General features: G+C 41.1%; 1 protein-coding gene across 4 annotated transcripts in view; it reads right to left on the reverse strand.

Annotated features, from left to right (window-relative positions):
• PDE3B (phosphodiesterase 3B) overlaps positions 1 to 15,265 on the reverse strand; it is a 207,950-nt gene extending 192,685 nt beyond the window's left edge. For all 4 annotated transcript variants that reach the window (XM_028833635.2, XM_015114810.3, XM_077963273.1 and 1 more), the window contains exon 1: positions 12,377 to 15,265. In XM_028833635.2, coding sequence (XP_028689468.2) covers positions 12,377 to 13,354 — 978 coding nt within the window. In that variant the 5' untranslated portion in view covers positions 13,355 to 15,265. The remainder of the gene's footprint in view (positions 1 to 12,376) is intronic.
• Positions 15,266 to 15,882: the final 617 nt, after the last annotated feature.

Here is a 15,882-nt window from a genome sequence, read left to right on the forward strand (position 1 = left end):
AAGATACAATAATCAAAACAGTGTGGTACTGACATAAACACAGACGTATAGACCTATGACACAGAACAGCCAGCCTAGAAATAAATCCTCACATGTACTGTCAAATAATTTTCAACAAAGAAGTCAACACTTTGTTGAAAGGTTATTAAAACAACAGTTTTTTTTCAACAAATGGTCTTAGAAAAACTGAAAATCCACAGGCAAAAGAATAAAGTTGGACCATTACCTTACACTGTATACAAAAACAAATAAAAATGAATCAAAGACCTAAACATTAAAACTACAACTTTTATAAAACTCCTCAAAGAAAACACAGAAGGAGAGCTTCATTACATTGAATTTGCAGTGATTTCTTTGATATGATACCAAAATCATAGGCAACAAAAGAAAAAGTAGATAAACTTCATCAAAATTGAAAACTTCTACACATCAATGGACACTAACAATAATGGATATTAAGTCTTATTAGAAAGCTATTATAACTAAGACAGTGTGGTATTAACACAGGATGCATAAACTAACAAATCAAACATAATAGAGCCCAGATACAGTCATATATATATTGAAATTTGATACAGGACAGAGGCAGCCCTGATGAATGGAGAAAAAATAAACTTTTCAATACATTGTGTTGGCATGACTGGATATCCATATATATAAAAAATGAGATTGAATCTCTACATCACAACATACATATAAATCTAAAAATTAGAAAAACGCAAATTACAATCACAAAGAAATACCATTTCATACCCACTAGACCAGCCAAACTTAAAAGTCAGTAAATAGGAAGCACTGGTTGATAAGAATGTGGATCCAGGAGCATTCTTATTCATTGCCAGCAAAAATACAAATGCATCAATTTATATTCAGCATCTATTTTGAAAAACAATTCAATTTTACATAGCTTTAGTTTTCTGTATCTACTTGCATTGGTTAAATTGTATCACCCCAAAAAAAAACATGTTGAGTCCTAATCCTCAGTACCTCAGAATGTAATCTTACTAGGAAATAAGGTCTCTACAGGGCAAATCAGGGTGGACCCCAATCCAATACGACCTGGATCCTTAGAAAATTCGAAAATTTGGAAACAAAGACAGACAGGTACAGGGAAAGACTATGTGAACATACAGGGAGAATGCCACGTGAAGATGAACAAAGAGATCAGGGTGATGCATCTACAAGTCAAAGATCGCCAGTAAACCACCAGAAGCTAGGAGAAAGACATGGAACAGATTCTCCCTCACAGCCTTCAAAAGGAACCAGCCCTGGAGATACCTTGATCTTGGACTTCTGGCCTCCAGAACTGTGAGACAATTCATCTCTGCTATTCAGGTCACCTAGTTTGTCGAACCTTGTCATGGCAGCCCTAGCAAACTAATATGCTCCTGTAACAAATTATTGCAAATTCAAAGGCATAAAATGACACAAACGTATCTTATAGTTCTGCAGGTCAGAAGTCTGATATAGGTCTCACTAAGCTAAACCAAGATGATAGTGGGGCTTCAAAACTTTCTGGGAGCTCTAAGGAGAAAATCTACTTCCTTACCTTTTTCATCTTCTTAGAGGCTGCCTGCTTTCCTTGACTCAGGGTCCCCCTTCTTCCATCACCAAAGTTAGCGAAGATGGGTTGAGTGAGTTCCTTTCACACTGTATTACTCCAACCCTGCTTCCACTGTCAAATCTTCTCTGATCTCTTCTGCCTCTCTCTTCTACTTTTAGGACCCTCATGATTACACTGCACCCACTCAGACAATGCTGGATAATCTCTTCAACTCAAAATCCTTAATCCCATCTCCAAGGTCCATTTTGCCACGTAAGGTAACATATTCTCAAATGTGTACATCTTTGGCCAAGGTGAGCAGATCGATAGAGCCCAGGAGTTTGAGACATGCCTAGGCAACACAGTGAAACCTCTTCTCTACCAAAAACAAAAGATACAAAAATTAGCTGGGCATGGTGTCACGCACTGCGGTCCCACCTATCAAGGAGGCTGAAGTGGGAGGACTACCTGAGCCTGCAAGGCAGAGTTTGCAGTGAGGAAAGATCACACATCACTGCACCCTAGCCTGGGCAACAGAGCGAGACGCTCTCTCTCTCTCTCTCTCTCTCTCTCTCTCTCTCTCTCTCTATATATATATATATATATAGCTGAATGCAAGTTGTATGAAATTTAAGGAAGAGGTGGCCAAACAACGTACTGTGCCAGATGGAGGAGGAGAAATCTGTAAAGTTACCTGCTAGGTAAATCAATGACAGAAGGAAAGATCTTGGTTGTAAAAGAAAATAAATAAATAAATAAATAACAGTGGGAGATACACTCTTCTGCCCCAAGTTCTAAGAACAGGCTTATAACAACAACCTAAATAAGTGCATATCAGCTTGTAAATAACAACATGAACAACAACTCAATGTTATAAACTGTCAGGAACCACCCACAGAGAGAACCCAGTTCTCCCAAAGTGTTGTTTACAGCTAACAGTTTTTCAGTGTCTTTTGTTTAAATTGAAAGCCTTTGTCAGATGAGTAGATTGCAAAAATTTTCTCCCATTCTGTAGGTTGCCTGTTCACTCTGATGGTAGTTTCTTTTGCTGTGCAGAAGCTCTTTCGTTTAATGAGATCCCATTTGTCAATTTTGGCTTTTGCTGCCGTTGCTTTTGGTGTTTTAGACATGAAGTCTTTGCCCATGCCTATGTCCTGAATGGTACTACCTAGGTTTCCCTCTAGGGTTTTTATGGTATTAGGTCTAACATTTAAGTCTCTAATCCATCTTGAATTAATTTTCGTATAAGGAGTAAGGAAAGGATCCAGCTTCAGCTTTCCACTTACGGCTAGCCAATTTTCCTAGCACCGTTTATTAAATAGGGAATCCTTTCCCCATTTCTTGTTTCTCTCAGGTTTGTCAAAGCTCAGATGGCTGTAGATGTGTGGTATTATTTCTGAGGACTCTGTTCTGTTCCATTGGTCTATATCTCTGTTTTGGTACCAGTACCGTGCTGTTTTGGTTACTGTAGCCTTGTAGTACAGTTTGAAGTCAGGTAGCGTGATGCCTCCAGCTTTGTTCTTTTGACTTAGGATTGTCTTGGAGATGCGGGCTCTTTTTTGGTTCCATATGAACTTTAAAGCAGTTTTTTCCAATTCTGTGAAGAAACTCCTTGGTAGCTTGATGGGGATGGCATTGAATCTATAAATAACCTTGGGCAGTATGGCCATTTTCACGATATTGATTCTTCCTATCCATGAGCATGGAATGTTCTTCCATTTGTTTGTGTCCTCTTTGATTTCACTGAGCAGTGGTTTGTAGTTCTCCTTGAAGAGGTCCTTTACATCCCTTGTAAGTTGGATTCCTAGACATTTTATTCTCTTTGAAGCAATTGTGAATGGAAGTTCATTCATGATTTGGCTCTCTGTTTGTCTGTTACTGGTGTATACGAATGCTTGTGATTTTTGCACATTAATTTTGTATCCTCAGACTTTGCTGAAGCTGCTTATCAGCTTAAGGAGATTTTGGGCTGAGACAATGGGGTTTTCTAAATATACAATCATATCATCTGCAAAGAGGGACAATTTGACTTCTTCTTTTCCTAACTGAATACCCTTGATTTCTTTCTCTTGCCTGATTGCCCTAGCCAGAACTTCCAACACTATGTTGAATAGGAGTGGTGAGAGAGGGCATCCCTGTCTTGTGCCAGTTTTCAAAGGGAATTTTTCCAGTTTTTGCCCATTCAGTATGATATTGGCTGTGGGTTTGTCATAAATAGCTCTTATTATTTTGAGGTACGTTCCATCAATACCGAATTTATTGAGCGTTTTTAGCATGAAGGGCTGTTGAATTTTGTCAAAAGCCTTTTCTGCATCTATTGAGATAATCATGTGGTTCTTGTCTTTGGTTCTGTTTATATGCTGGATTATGTTTATTGATTTGCGAATGTTGAACCAGCCTTGCATCCCAGGGATGAAGCCCACTTGATCATGGTGGATAAGCTTTTTGATGTGCTGCTGAATCCGGTTTGCCAGTATTTTATTGAGGATTTTTTTGCAATCTACTCATCTGACAAAGGGCTAATATCCAGAACCTACAAAAAACTCAAACAAATTTACAAGAAAAAAACAAACAACCCCATCAAAAAGTGGGCAAAGGATATGAACAGACATTTCTCAAAAGAAGACATTCATACAGCCAACAGACACATGAAAAAATGCTCATCATCACTGGCCATCAGAGAAATGCAAATCAAAACCACAATGAGATACTATCTCACACCAGTTAGAATGGCGATCATGAAAAAGTCAGGAAACAACAGGTGCTGGAGAGGATGTGGAGAAATAGGAACATTTTTACACTGTTGGTGGGATTGTAAACTAGTTCAACCATTATGGAAAACAGTATGGCGATTCCTCAAAGATCTAGAACTAGATGTACCATATGACCCAGCCATCCCATTACTGGGTATATACCCAAAGGATTATAAATCATGCTGCTATAAAGACACATGCACACGTATGTTTATTGCGGCACTATTCACAATAGCAAAGACTTGGAATCAACCCAAATGTCCATCAGTGACAGGCTGGATTAAGAAAATGTGGCACATATACACCATGGAATACTATGCAGCCATAAAAAAGGATGAGTTCGTGTCCTTTGTAGGGACACGGATGCAGCTGGAAACCATCATTCTTAGCAAACTATCACAAGAACAGAAAACCAAACACCGCATGTTCTCACTCATAGGTGAGAACTGAACAATGAGATCACTTGGACTCGGAAAGGGGAACATCACACACCGGGGCCTAACATGGGGAGGGAGGAGGGGGGAGGGATTGCATTGGGAGTTATACCTGATGTAAATGACGAGTTGATGGGTGCTGACGAGTTGATGGGTGCAGCATACCAACCTGGCACAAGTATACATATGTAACAAACCTGCACGTTATGCACATGTACCCTAGAACTTAAAGTATAATAATAATAATAAATAAATTTTTAAAAAAAGACCAACATCATCCTGATACCAAAGCCTGGCAGAGACACAACAAAAAAAGAGAATTTTAGACCAATATCCCTGATGAACATCGATGCAAAAATCCTCAGTAAAATACTGGCAAACTGGATTCAGCAGCACATCAAAAAGCTTATCCACCATGATCAAGTGGGCTTCATCCCTGGGATGCAAGGCTGGTTCAACATTCGCAAATCAATAAACATAATCCAGCATATAAACAGAACCAAAGACAAGAACCACATGATTATCTCAATAGATGCAGAAAAGGCTTTTGACAAAATTCAACAGCCCTTCATGCTAAAAACGCTCAATAAATTCGGTATTGATGGAACGTACCTCAAAATAATAAGAGCTATTTATGACAAACCCACAGCCAATATCATACTGAATGGGCAAAAACTGGAAAAATTCCCTTTGAAAACTGGCACAAGACAGGGATGCCCTCTCTCACCACTCCTATTCAACATAGTGTTGGAAGTTCTGGCTAGGGCAATCAGGCAAGAGAAAGAAATCAAGGGTATTCAGTTAGGAAAAGAAGAAGTCAAATTGTCCCTCTTTGCAGATGATATGATTGTATATTTAGAAAACCCCATTGTCTCAGCCCAAAATCTCCTTAAGCTGATAAGCAGCTTCAGCAAAGTCTGAGGATACAAAATTAATGTGCAAAAATCACAAGCATTCGTATACACCAGTAACAGACAAACAGAGAGCCAAATCATGAATGAACTTCCATTCACAATTGCTTCAAAGAGAATAAAATGTCTAGGAATCCAACTTACAAGGGATGTAAAGGACCTCTTCAAGGAGAACTACAAACCACTGCTCAGTGAAATCAAAGAGGACACAAACAAATGGAAGAACATTCCATGCTCATGGATAGGAAGAATCAATATCGTGAAAATGGCCATACTGCCCAAGGTTATTTATAGATTCAATGCCATCCCCATCAAGCTACCAAGGAGTTTCTTCACAGAATTGGAAAAAACTGCTTTAAAGTTCATATGGAACCAAAAAAGAGCCCGCATCTCCAAGACAATCCTAAGTCAAAAGAACAAAGCTGGAGGCATCACGCTACCTGACTTCAAACTGTACTACAAGGCTACAGTAACCAAAACAGCACGGTACTGGTACCAAAACAGAGATATAGACCAATGGAACAGAACAGAGTCCTCAGAAATAATACCACACATCTACAGCCATCTGAGCTTTGACAAACCTGAGAGAAACAAGAAATGGGGAAAGGATTCCCTATTTAATAAACGGTGCTGGGAAAATTGGCTAGCCGTAAGTAGAAAGCTGAAACTGGATCCTTTCCTTACTCCTTATACGAAAATTAATTCAAGATGGATTAGAGACTTAAATGTTAGACCTAATACCATAAAAACCCTAGAGGAAAACCTAGGTAGTACCATTCAGGACATAGGCATGGGCAAAGACTTCATGTCTAAAACACCAAAAGCAACGGCAGCAAAAGCCAAAATTGACAAATGGGATCTCATTAAACTAAAGAGCTTCTGCACAGCAAAAGAAACTACCATCAGAGTGAACAGGCAACCTACAGAATGGGAGAAAATTTTTGCAATCTACTCATCTGACAAAGGGCTAATATCCAGAACCTACAAAGAACTCAAACAAATATACAAGAAAAAAACAAACAACCCCATCAAAAAGTGGGCAAAGGATATGAACAGACATTTCTCAAAAGAAGACATTCATACAGCCAACAGACACATGAAAAAATGCTCATCATCACTGGCCATCAGAGAAATGCAAATCAAAACCACAATGAGATACCATCTCACACCAGTTAGAATGGCGATCATTAAAAAGTCAGGAAACAACAGGTGCTGGAGAGGATGTGGAGAAATAGGAACATTTTTACACTGTTGGTGGGATTGTAAACTAGTTCAACCATTATGGAAAACAGTATGGCGATTCCTCAAAGATCTAGAACTAGATGTACCATATGACCCAGCCATCCCATTACTGGGTATATACCCAAAGGAATATAAATCATGCTGCTATAAAGACACATGCACACGTATGTTTATTGCGGCACTATTCACAATAGCAAAGACTTGGAATCAACCCAAATGTCCATCAGTGACAGGCTGGATTAAGAAAATGTGGCACATATACACCATGGAATACTATGCAGCCATAAAAAAGGATGAGTTTGTGCCCTTTGTAGGGACACGGATGCAGCTGGAAACCATCATTCTTAGCAAACTATCACAAGAACAGAAAACCAAACACTGCATGTTCTCACTCACAGGTGGGAACTGAACAATGAGATCACTTGGACTCGGAAAGGGGAACATCACACACCGGGGCCTAACATGGGGAGGGAGGAGGGGGGAGGGATTGCATTGGGAGTTATACCTGATGTAAATGACGAGTTGATGGGTGCTGACGAGTTGATGGGTGCAGCACAGCAACATGGCACAAGTATACATATGTAACAAACCTGCACATAATGCACATGTACCCTAGAACTTAAAGTATAATAATAATTAATTAATTAATTAATTAAATAAATAAATAAATAAAAGCCCTTAAGCAAAGCAGGCAACAGCCAGTTCACTTCCATTCTTCCTACTCTCCTTTTGACGCTCCCCTCTGTCTTCAACATATAAAATAAATGTTATGTAGGTACATGAGTTTGAGACCAGCTGCATCCTTACAAATTACTCTGAAATAACTTTATCAGAAGTTTGTCATCAAGGTCATTATAAACTATGCGATTTTCATGAGTCCCTCTTAACTGACTCTCTCTCGCTTCTCGCCTACCTCCTTTAACCAGAGACACTGCCTTTTTTCACATAATTAGAGATACCTGGCAAAATTAAGTACAGCCTTGGAAAGCTATGATGGGAAGTATATATTCTCCTTGCGGAAAGTAAAAGTGGATTAGGAGTAAAGACCTAGGTTCTAGTCTCTGTTTTCCAAATATCTCACAGAATAACCCTGAGCCAGTATTTTTATCTCTCTAGAGTTCAATTTATTTTCCTTATACAACATACAATGAGCAGATTTCAATTAGATAAACTCTGAACCTGTCCTATATTTTATATATCTATACAAACATTTATACTGAAATAGGCTTTTTCGGCAAGTATAAATTCTTGCTTTGGATGGGGTGCAGAAGGCAGAAGAGTGTGCTAGGGAAATAAGCTGACTTGGTAATTGAAAGGGAAAAGAGAAAGAATGAGAGAAGGGCCTGCCCCTGAGGAGCACAGTCTGACGACAATGAAAAACAAACTTTATGATTTTACTTATGCTTACCTTCTACTAAGTGTATAAAAACAAATTATGGAGATGTGACTATCTAATGCACTATAATGAAAATACTCATCAGCACTGCTTCACAGGGTTTGTCAACTCTTATTTTTAAATATGGCCCACTCTGCTATAATGGAGTTTTGTTCTCAACTTATATATAAATTTGAGTATCAGTGTACTGTCTAAAGTCTTCCTAATCTTATTTGTTCCTTAAAGGAGATTTCAACAAGTGGAGATGGTAAAATCAAAAGAGAAAAATCCACAACAATGTCAATAACAAGAAGCAGCCCTCAAATAGCTAGAATGTATGTGAGGAGTGAGTGTCCCATTAGTAATAAAATGCTTTTTTAAAAAATAAAACAAAAAATGGCAAAGAGCGGATTATGAAGGACTTTGCAAGCAAGGGTCAAGGGCATGAACAGTATCCTGTGGAAAATGAAAAGCCATAAGAGATTTTTAAAACAGAGCGGGTGACTCTATCAAATCTGTGTTTTTGAAAAATAACACTCATGGCAGAGTACATACTATATTTACAAAATAAAGTATAAAATTATTATGTAGGCTGATATTTTACCACAAAATAGTAACATGAAATTGGAATAAAATGCTCATTGAAGCCATAAAATAAATTTCACAAATACTACAGTATTCTTAAAGAAATTAACAGGGGATTATGCCTTGCAAATTCCTTAGGTGAGTAAATAATCACACTTTTAAAAAACTCTCTTTCTTAAGTTCTCACACTACACATGTATACCTTTTTCAAATAAAATTAACACTTTAAGTAATATTTATGGGCATTAGGGCCATGGAATTTTTAAATATTTACCTAACCATTTAGAAAGCACTTAGCATTAAAGGTACAGAAAAATATCTCACACACTAACTTATGCCTTTCAAAACCTTGTATTTACCTACTCAAACACAAAGCGATCTCATTGAAAAGCTGAAAATTGCACTGTAGAATATGCAATTAAAATGGCATAGAAATGTAGCTTGTTCAATTCTTCTCAAAGCTTCTATGCAGAAGACTAATTTTTTTTAACTTCCTATTAGTTTCTGCTGATTCTTGGCAGATAAGACTACAAACTCAGTGCTTCTTTCCATTAACCCACCAAAGCAGAACACCATCGACAGTAACTAGATTTGGGTTTCAAATCTCTAAATGCTTTGCCAAAAAAAAAAAAAACCCTTAGTTAAGAACTGAACTGACACATATAGCATTTAAATCAAATATTATAAATCTAATTATAAAATCAAATGTTTTACAAACATGCCATTATTTTTCAACGCAGTAATATAACATCCCAAAAGTTAAAAATTACTTTAAATCTATTATTCTACAATTAAAAACATTTCTATTGATAGACGTTTAAGTGGCTTTCAAAGAGGTTAATAAAAACGTTTAAATTCTTAAGGAAATGAAAATGTGATAATTTTATTACCATCCTAAAAATGAACCCCCATATACTTTTTTAAAGTTCTATCCAAAATAAACAGGATATTTGCTCATCTTTTCCAATTACTATACTTGGAAAGCATAGGTTAGCAAGATCAACATTCAACATTTAAGTAAAACTGCAAGAATTACTGGTTTGTGACATCTTATTTATAGTTTTATTTCTACCTTACCAAAAGTGTAAACTAAAAGAATTTAATTTTAGAAATGGAAGGTATTATATAATTTAATTTTAGAATTAGAAGGTATTACAGAATTCATCTACTAGAATCCCTTAATTTGACAGTATACTAAGATTCTGAAAGGTTCACTGACTTTTCCAAAATTAAACAGTTAAGCCAAAACTCCTCAATCCTCTGCCTATGAATCCAGGACATTTTCCCCTATGTCAGGTCCTATCTAAAATATTTTCATCTTCCTTCACTTTTTGAAACAAGAAAGTGTTTTTACCATTGTCATATACAACACTTTGAAAATTAGAAAAAATCTCCTGATCTTTTACTTCCATAAAAGTACTGATTTCCTCTCAAAATATTTACTATAATATATATGCAAACAAAAAGCACAAATCCACTGTTAGACTTCAGGAACAAGCATAAATAAAAATTCTTGTTATGACAGTATCTGCTAAGTTAAAAATACTCTTTTCTTGCAATGTCAAAATAGAATTATTTTGTAGACACTGAATATTAGGTAGGCATGTATAAACGCTGAACTATTCACATATACTTTAAGTGGGCAAAAATGTTCCTATTAAAAGTAGAATGTGAATAAGGATTTTCTGCACTAAGAAAATACACCCTTTTTAGAAGCACAAATTGTATTTTCCTCTAATATAAACAATAATTGAAGCTACCTGGTACTTAACACTGCACCTAAAGGTTGAAAAAGGTTGCTGTGATGGAAAGAGCACCATACAAGGATTAAGAAGTCTAGAAATTTTCCACTTACAAAAGGACAGACCGAATTAACACCACCAACAAATTACAATTAAAATATGTTAAACTGTAACTGTTAAGTTCAGGAAAATTGCCCACAAAAGTGATGAAACTGCTAAAACAATTTTCCAGTGTTAAAAAATGCAATGTGTTCACATTTGGTCAAAATTTAAATATTAATTCCATTCTATGAAAATAGTTGATACTACTTTGTTCCATAATAAATCCTCTCAAAACAATTTTTCTTCCGACACACATTTTCCTCAAGTACTGTCTATTACCCTGGTAGTAAACTGAGAAAACGAAAGGTATAACAAAACTTTTTCAAGAGGTTGACCACAGAAGTGGCCTCTGAAGCCAACTCAAGAAGCAAAGTATTGTGTCACTGGAACACTACAGATCAGTGTTCAACATGTCATAAAATCAATGTAGTAGCTTAGAAAATATTTCGAAGAGAAGACAGAGAAGAAGTGAAGGAAGAGAACAGAAAAGAAGAGAGAAGAATGCATCAAATGCATTAAGGACAAGAAACTTCTGTCTCCAACATATTGGCTCCCAGTGTAAAGCATATCACTAATCCAAAAATTCTGAAAACCTATGGTTACGCTCTTACTCTCCTACTTAAAACCACTATACTTACCAGTTAGTTGTGCAGAACACAGCATTGAAACTTGAAAAATCTAATCAAATCCCAGAACTACCACTTACTAGACATGTGAAGTTGCATTACTTCTATAAGCCTAGATGTCTCATCTCTAGAGGTTAATGGCACCAGCCAAACACCGTTCTTGTGAGGATTTGAGACAGTATGTGTAAAATGTTTTGCACGTCATAAATCCTCAATAATAGTAGCTATACTTATTGAGTTTCTTGTTGATGTAGAACAGGTAGGTTTTCCAATACTATATAAAGATATAATCTCATTTCCTGATGATGATTTCAATCCCTTTAAAAAAATAAAACTATGTAAACCTATGGGGAAAAAATAGGTTTTTTTCTATTGGCATCTTTCCAGAAATTACCAAGTTTAAAGTTTAAACTGTTAAAACATTCTCCTAATTATGCAACAAATACAAAGAACACTGAATTAGTCCGCAAAAAATTATATTCACCTATACTGCTGTATTATCATTTAAATTACTCTCATTTGCAAAGCTCATCACTGTTCTTCTAACGATAAAATCTCAGATTTTTCCTCTTGATTTTCAATAACGAAACCACACTGATTAAAACTCACAGATGTATCCTCTCATTCTAAAGGCTGTATGTTATCTTTGGGCAGGCATCACTATAACAGCAAACAGATAAATGGCACCAAAAAGATACACATCAGAGTATGCCAAAAGCGGTAGTCGTCAAATCTATTCAACCACAAATGATTCACCTCATTCTTCTGCGAACTCATCTATTGCATATACAATCCTTAAAAAGTGTCATGTGATTAGCGGGCTATTTGATTTCTATTCAATGACAAAAGGTACTTGCTTCTGCATTTTTAAAAGGCTTCCTGTATTTTAAGAATCCTTTCCAGAATAAAACATTGTTTCCTCCCCCTCCCCCCCGCCCCCCACACACACCCTTTTTCCATTCTGAAAGTTAACAGGCTTTCAAATAAGCGAACTCAACTCGGAAACTGCAGCGGTAAACCCGAACCCTCTCACATCCCAGACCTCGCTTTCCAGCCAACATACCTGCTCTCTCGAAATACAAGGCAACGAAGGTCTCCTGAATATTCTGCAACTGCCGTAGTAACTGGCTGCAGTTTCTCCTAGCGACACGCAGCTGGACCTCCTCCGGGGTCGGATCACAGGCACTTTTTCTTCGGCGGCACTGGACAGCCGAGGATGAAGAGGCGCTTCCCTGATTTGAAAGAAGTGATCCAACGCCAGGGCCAGCAGGCAGCCAGCGCCCCCCACCAGGCCGGAGAGCAGCGGCCTGAGGGCGGAGGGCAGCGACCCGAGGCTGGTGAAGGAGACCCACCAGACGAAGCTGGCCAGGAGCAGCACCAGGAGGCAGTGCCGGAGCCGCAGAGGGTGCGCGAGCGTCAGCAGCAGCCCCACGCAGCTCAGCACCAGCAGCAACCTGCCGGCCGCCGCCTCCGGGGGCGTGTGCGTGGCCGGGGACCCTGCGTCGCCATCCCCCCAAGGCCAGGACCACCACTGCCACACCAAGAAGTCCCCCAGGTAACAGCAGGCGGGCAGCGCCAGCAGCCACCAGGAGCCGCCGCTCCGGCCCGGGCCGGGTCCCCGCTTGGTCCGGGTGAGGAAGCAGGTGAGGAAGAAGAAGGCACAGGCGATGCTAAAGAGGGGGCTGAGGCTGTGCGAACACACGCTCAGCAGCGTCCGCAGCCAGGCGGCCCCGGCAGCCCAGCTCTCGGGTTCCGCGCCCAGCAGCAGGGCGAGGACAAAGGCAGCCAGGGCGCCCAGCGAGAGGCGCGCCCGGCAGAAGGGGGAGCCGCGCCGCGGCTGCTGGGGGGAGGCCGGCGGCGGCCGCAGCTCCACGTTGCAGAAGCGGCAGAGGTGGAAGAAGAAGCCGCGCGGAGGGTCCTGCCGCAAGGGGCTCACGCAACTCTTCACGTAGCCGTTCCTCAGACTCTCGGGGGGCGAGCCGGCCCCATCTGGCTGCTGCAGGGACCGCATGGCTTTGGCGTCTCGCTCGTCCCTCCTCATGGCTGAGGCCGGGGGTGGCCACGGGACTCAGCACACCCCGCTCCTACCGTAGCGGCCGCTCGCGTTCCCAGACCCCAGCCCCTGCGTTCGGGGCGCCCCCCGACTCACAACCCGTCAGGGCTGCGCCCGCCGCCACGGCCCGAGGTCCCCACCTCGCGGACTGAGGAGCGGCGGAGTCCGGGACATGCTGGCTGAGGAGAGGGGCAGAAGGGGCTTCTCTCCAGGACCAGTTTGGCTGCCGCCTCCTTTTCCCTTGGGCACCTCTCGGGACTGGAGACTCGGTGTCGCCTCCCAGCTCCGCTGGCTGCAACAGTTACCTCACGGCCCCAGCCTGGTCCGTTGGGCGCGCGAGCAGCGGGCGGGCGCTCCTCCCCCGCGGCTGTCGCGGCCGGGCGCGCGCCCGGCGCGCGCTCGCGCCTTGTCCCGCCGCCACCCGCGCCGCCGTCGCCCAACAGGGACGCGAGCCGGGACCCCGCCGACCCGGCGTGCCCGGGCCGAGGAGAGCGCGGCGGCGGCAGTCCGAAGACCGGCCAGGACTAAGAGAGAAGGACGAGGTCTTCTTCGGATGGGAGGGGCAAGCCCGCCATCCTGGGACCCCAGGCGTGCAGGTTCTCTTTGAGGGTAAGTCACAGACACCCAGCCAGAATCCCACAGGTCACTACTGGGGTCGTCGGGAAAGAGGGCGTTTGTGGTCCCCTTTCACTAAGGGGTGTGCTTAGTGGGGATATGGTGAGCTAAGGGTGGGAGGGGCGGGGCGCAGTCTCTGACCTCAGCCCCGTTCAGGGTGAGTTCTCAGACTGTGACCAAATGAAGGCCAGCCAACACCAAGACCATGGCGAAGAAACCGTAATCACTGTGGCTAGATCTGGCCTCCAGAGCAACGTGGATTCTTGGGCCACGCAGCAGGCCCAGGATCCTTGCAGTGGCTCTTAGAGAGGACCGTGTACGTGGAGTACACTCTGGGAGCACTCCACGTGCACGTTCTTGAGGGTTGCTCATGAACCATCTTCACGGGCGAGAAACCACCGTCTCGCCTTCCATTTTTCACCCTTGCCATACATATCTACTGGTTCACATCCTGTATCCCCTTCCACACAGCACAAATTTGCTGTCGCAATTGGTCTTTGCAAATTGAAGGCTTTTTCACTGTAACATGTTCCAGATGGGGGAGCGGGGAGAACTAGGAATCCTCTCCAAGACCACTCCCCAGTTTGGATCAGCTGGCCTTGAAGGAAGCCGAATAAGATGCTATTTGTGAAGTACTAGTGAAACTAGCAACGTTAGGAAACACAGACTTGAAAGTGAGAAGAAAAGAACTTTGCTACACCAAAGAAACTACTCTGGAATCTAACCAATCATAACCGCCTTAGAGAGTGAACTGTGTTTCCCTCCCTAAGCTGTCACTTCAACCTCATGACCGGACTGCATTTCTCAACGAGCTAATTTCACATTTTTCCAGAGAGATGAGAAACCTTACTGTGTGGTAAATCGCACAAACAGGCCCATTTTTCACCAATTAATCTCTGCCCACAGCCATGACCTAAAACAGACCATTTTCGTATATGGTTGTAGTTCACATGCATAGCAAAGTCACTGAGAAATTAGCACAAGAATTTAACCAAGGCCGGGCGCGGTGGCTCAAGCCTGTAATCCCAGCACTTTGGGAGGCCGAGACGGGCGGATCACGAGGTCAGGAGATCGAGACCATCCTGGCTAACCCGGTGAAACCCCGTCTCTACTAAAAATACAAAAAATTAGCCGGGCGTGGTGGTGTGTGCCTGTAGTCCCAGCTACTCGGAGGCTGAGGCAGGAGAATAGCGTGAACCCAGGAGGCGGAACTTGCAGTGAGCCAAGATGGTGCCACTGCACTCCAGCCTGGGCGACAAAGCGAGACTCCGTCTCAAAAAAAAAAAAAAAGAATTTAACCAAAATGAAAAAGTTCCAGAATTCCCTTTCCTTTGCTTTTCCTTTTCTAATGGATTACCCAAATGCTTGTCCTAAAAGATAAAAATTCAAAAGGTCTTTTTATCCCCATGACAAAAGAAAAAAAATGTTCATTTCAGCAAAACTCAGGAAATACATTTTTTATATGATGTGCATAGAACTCATTACCACCAGTTGAAGATTAAAGTAAAAAACAATGGATACATTTTGAGTTTGTACAAAAGGGCATGACAAAACTAGCACCAGCATTATTGAAATTCCCGTTATAAATTCCATAGGAAATAATAAATTGATTTGGAAATTAGAACAAATTCAGATTAAAAGGTGTGTGTGTGTGTGCTTGTGCGTGTGTGTGCATTTAATCTGAAGTTGTCATCTAAGGTAGGATTGGCATATGGTCATGGAAACGGTAGGGGAGTAGAAATCCAGTTTTGTGAGTTTTTGTCTGGGCCTAGCCATTCATACCCTGACATTAAGCAATCCTATAACTCTTACTGGCCTTGTTCTTTTCAAATATAAAATGAAGCAATTAATTTAGCTAACCTTTGAAATCCCTTCTAGTCTTAAAAAGCTCTGATTTCTGT

Source organism: Macaca mulatta, chromosome 14 (assembly GCF_049350105.2).
Source record: "Macaca mulatta isolate MMU2019108-1 chromosome 14, T2T-MMU8v2.0, whole genome shotgun sequence".
Lineage (NCBI taxonomy): Eukaryota > Metazoa > Chordata > Mammalia > Primates > Cercopithecidae > Macaca > Macaca mulatta.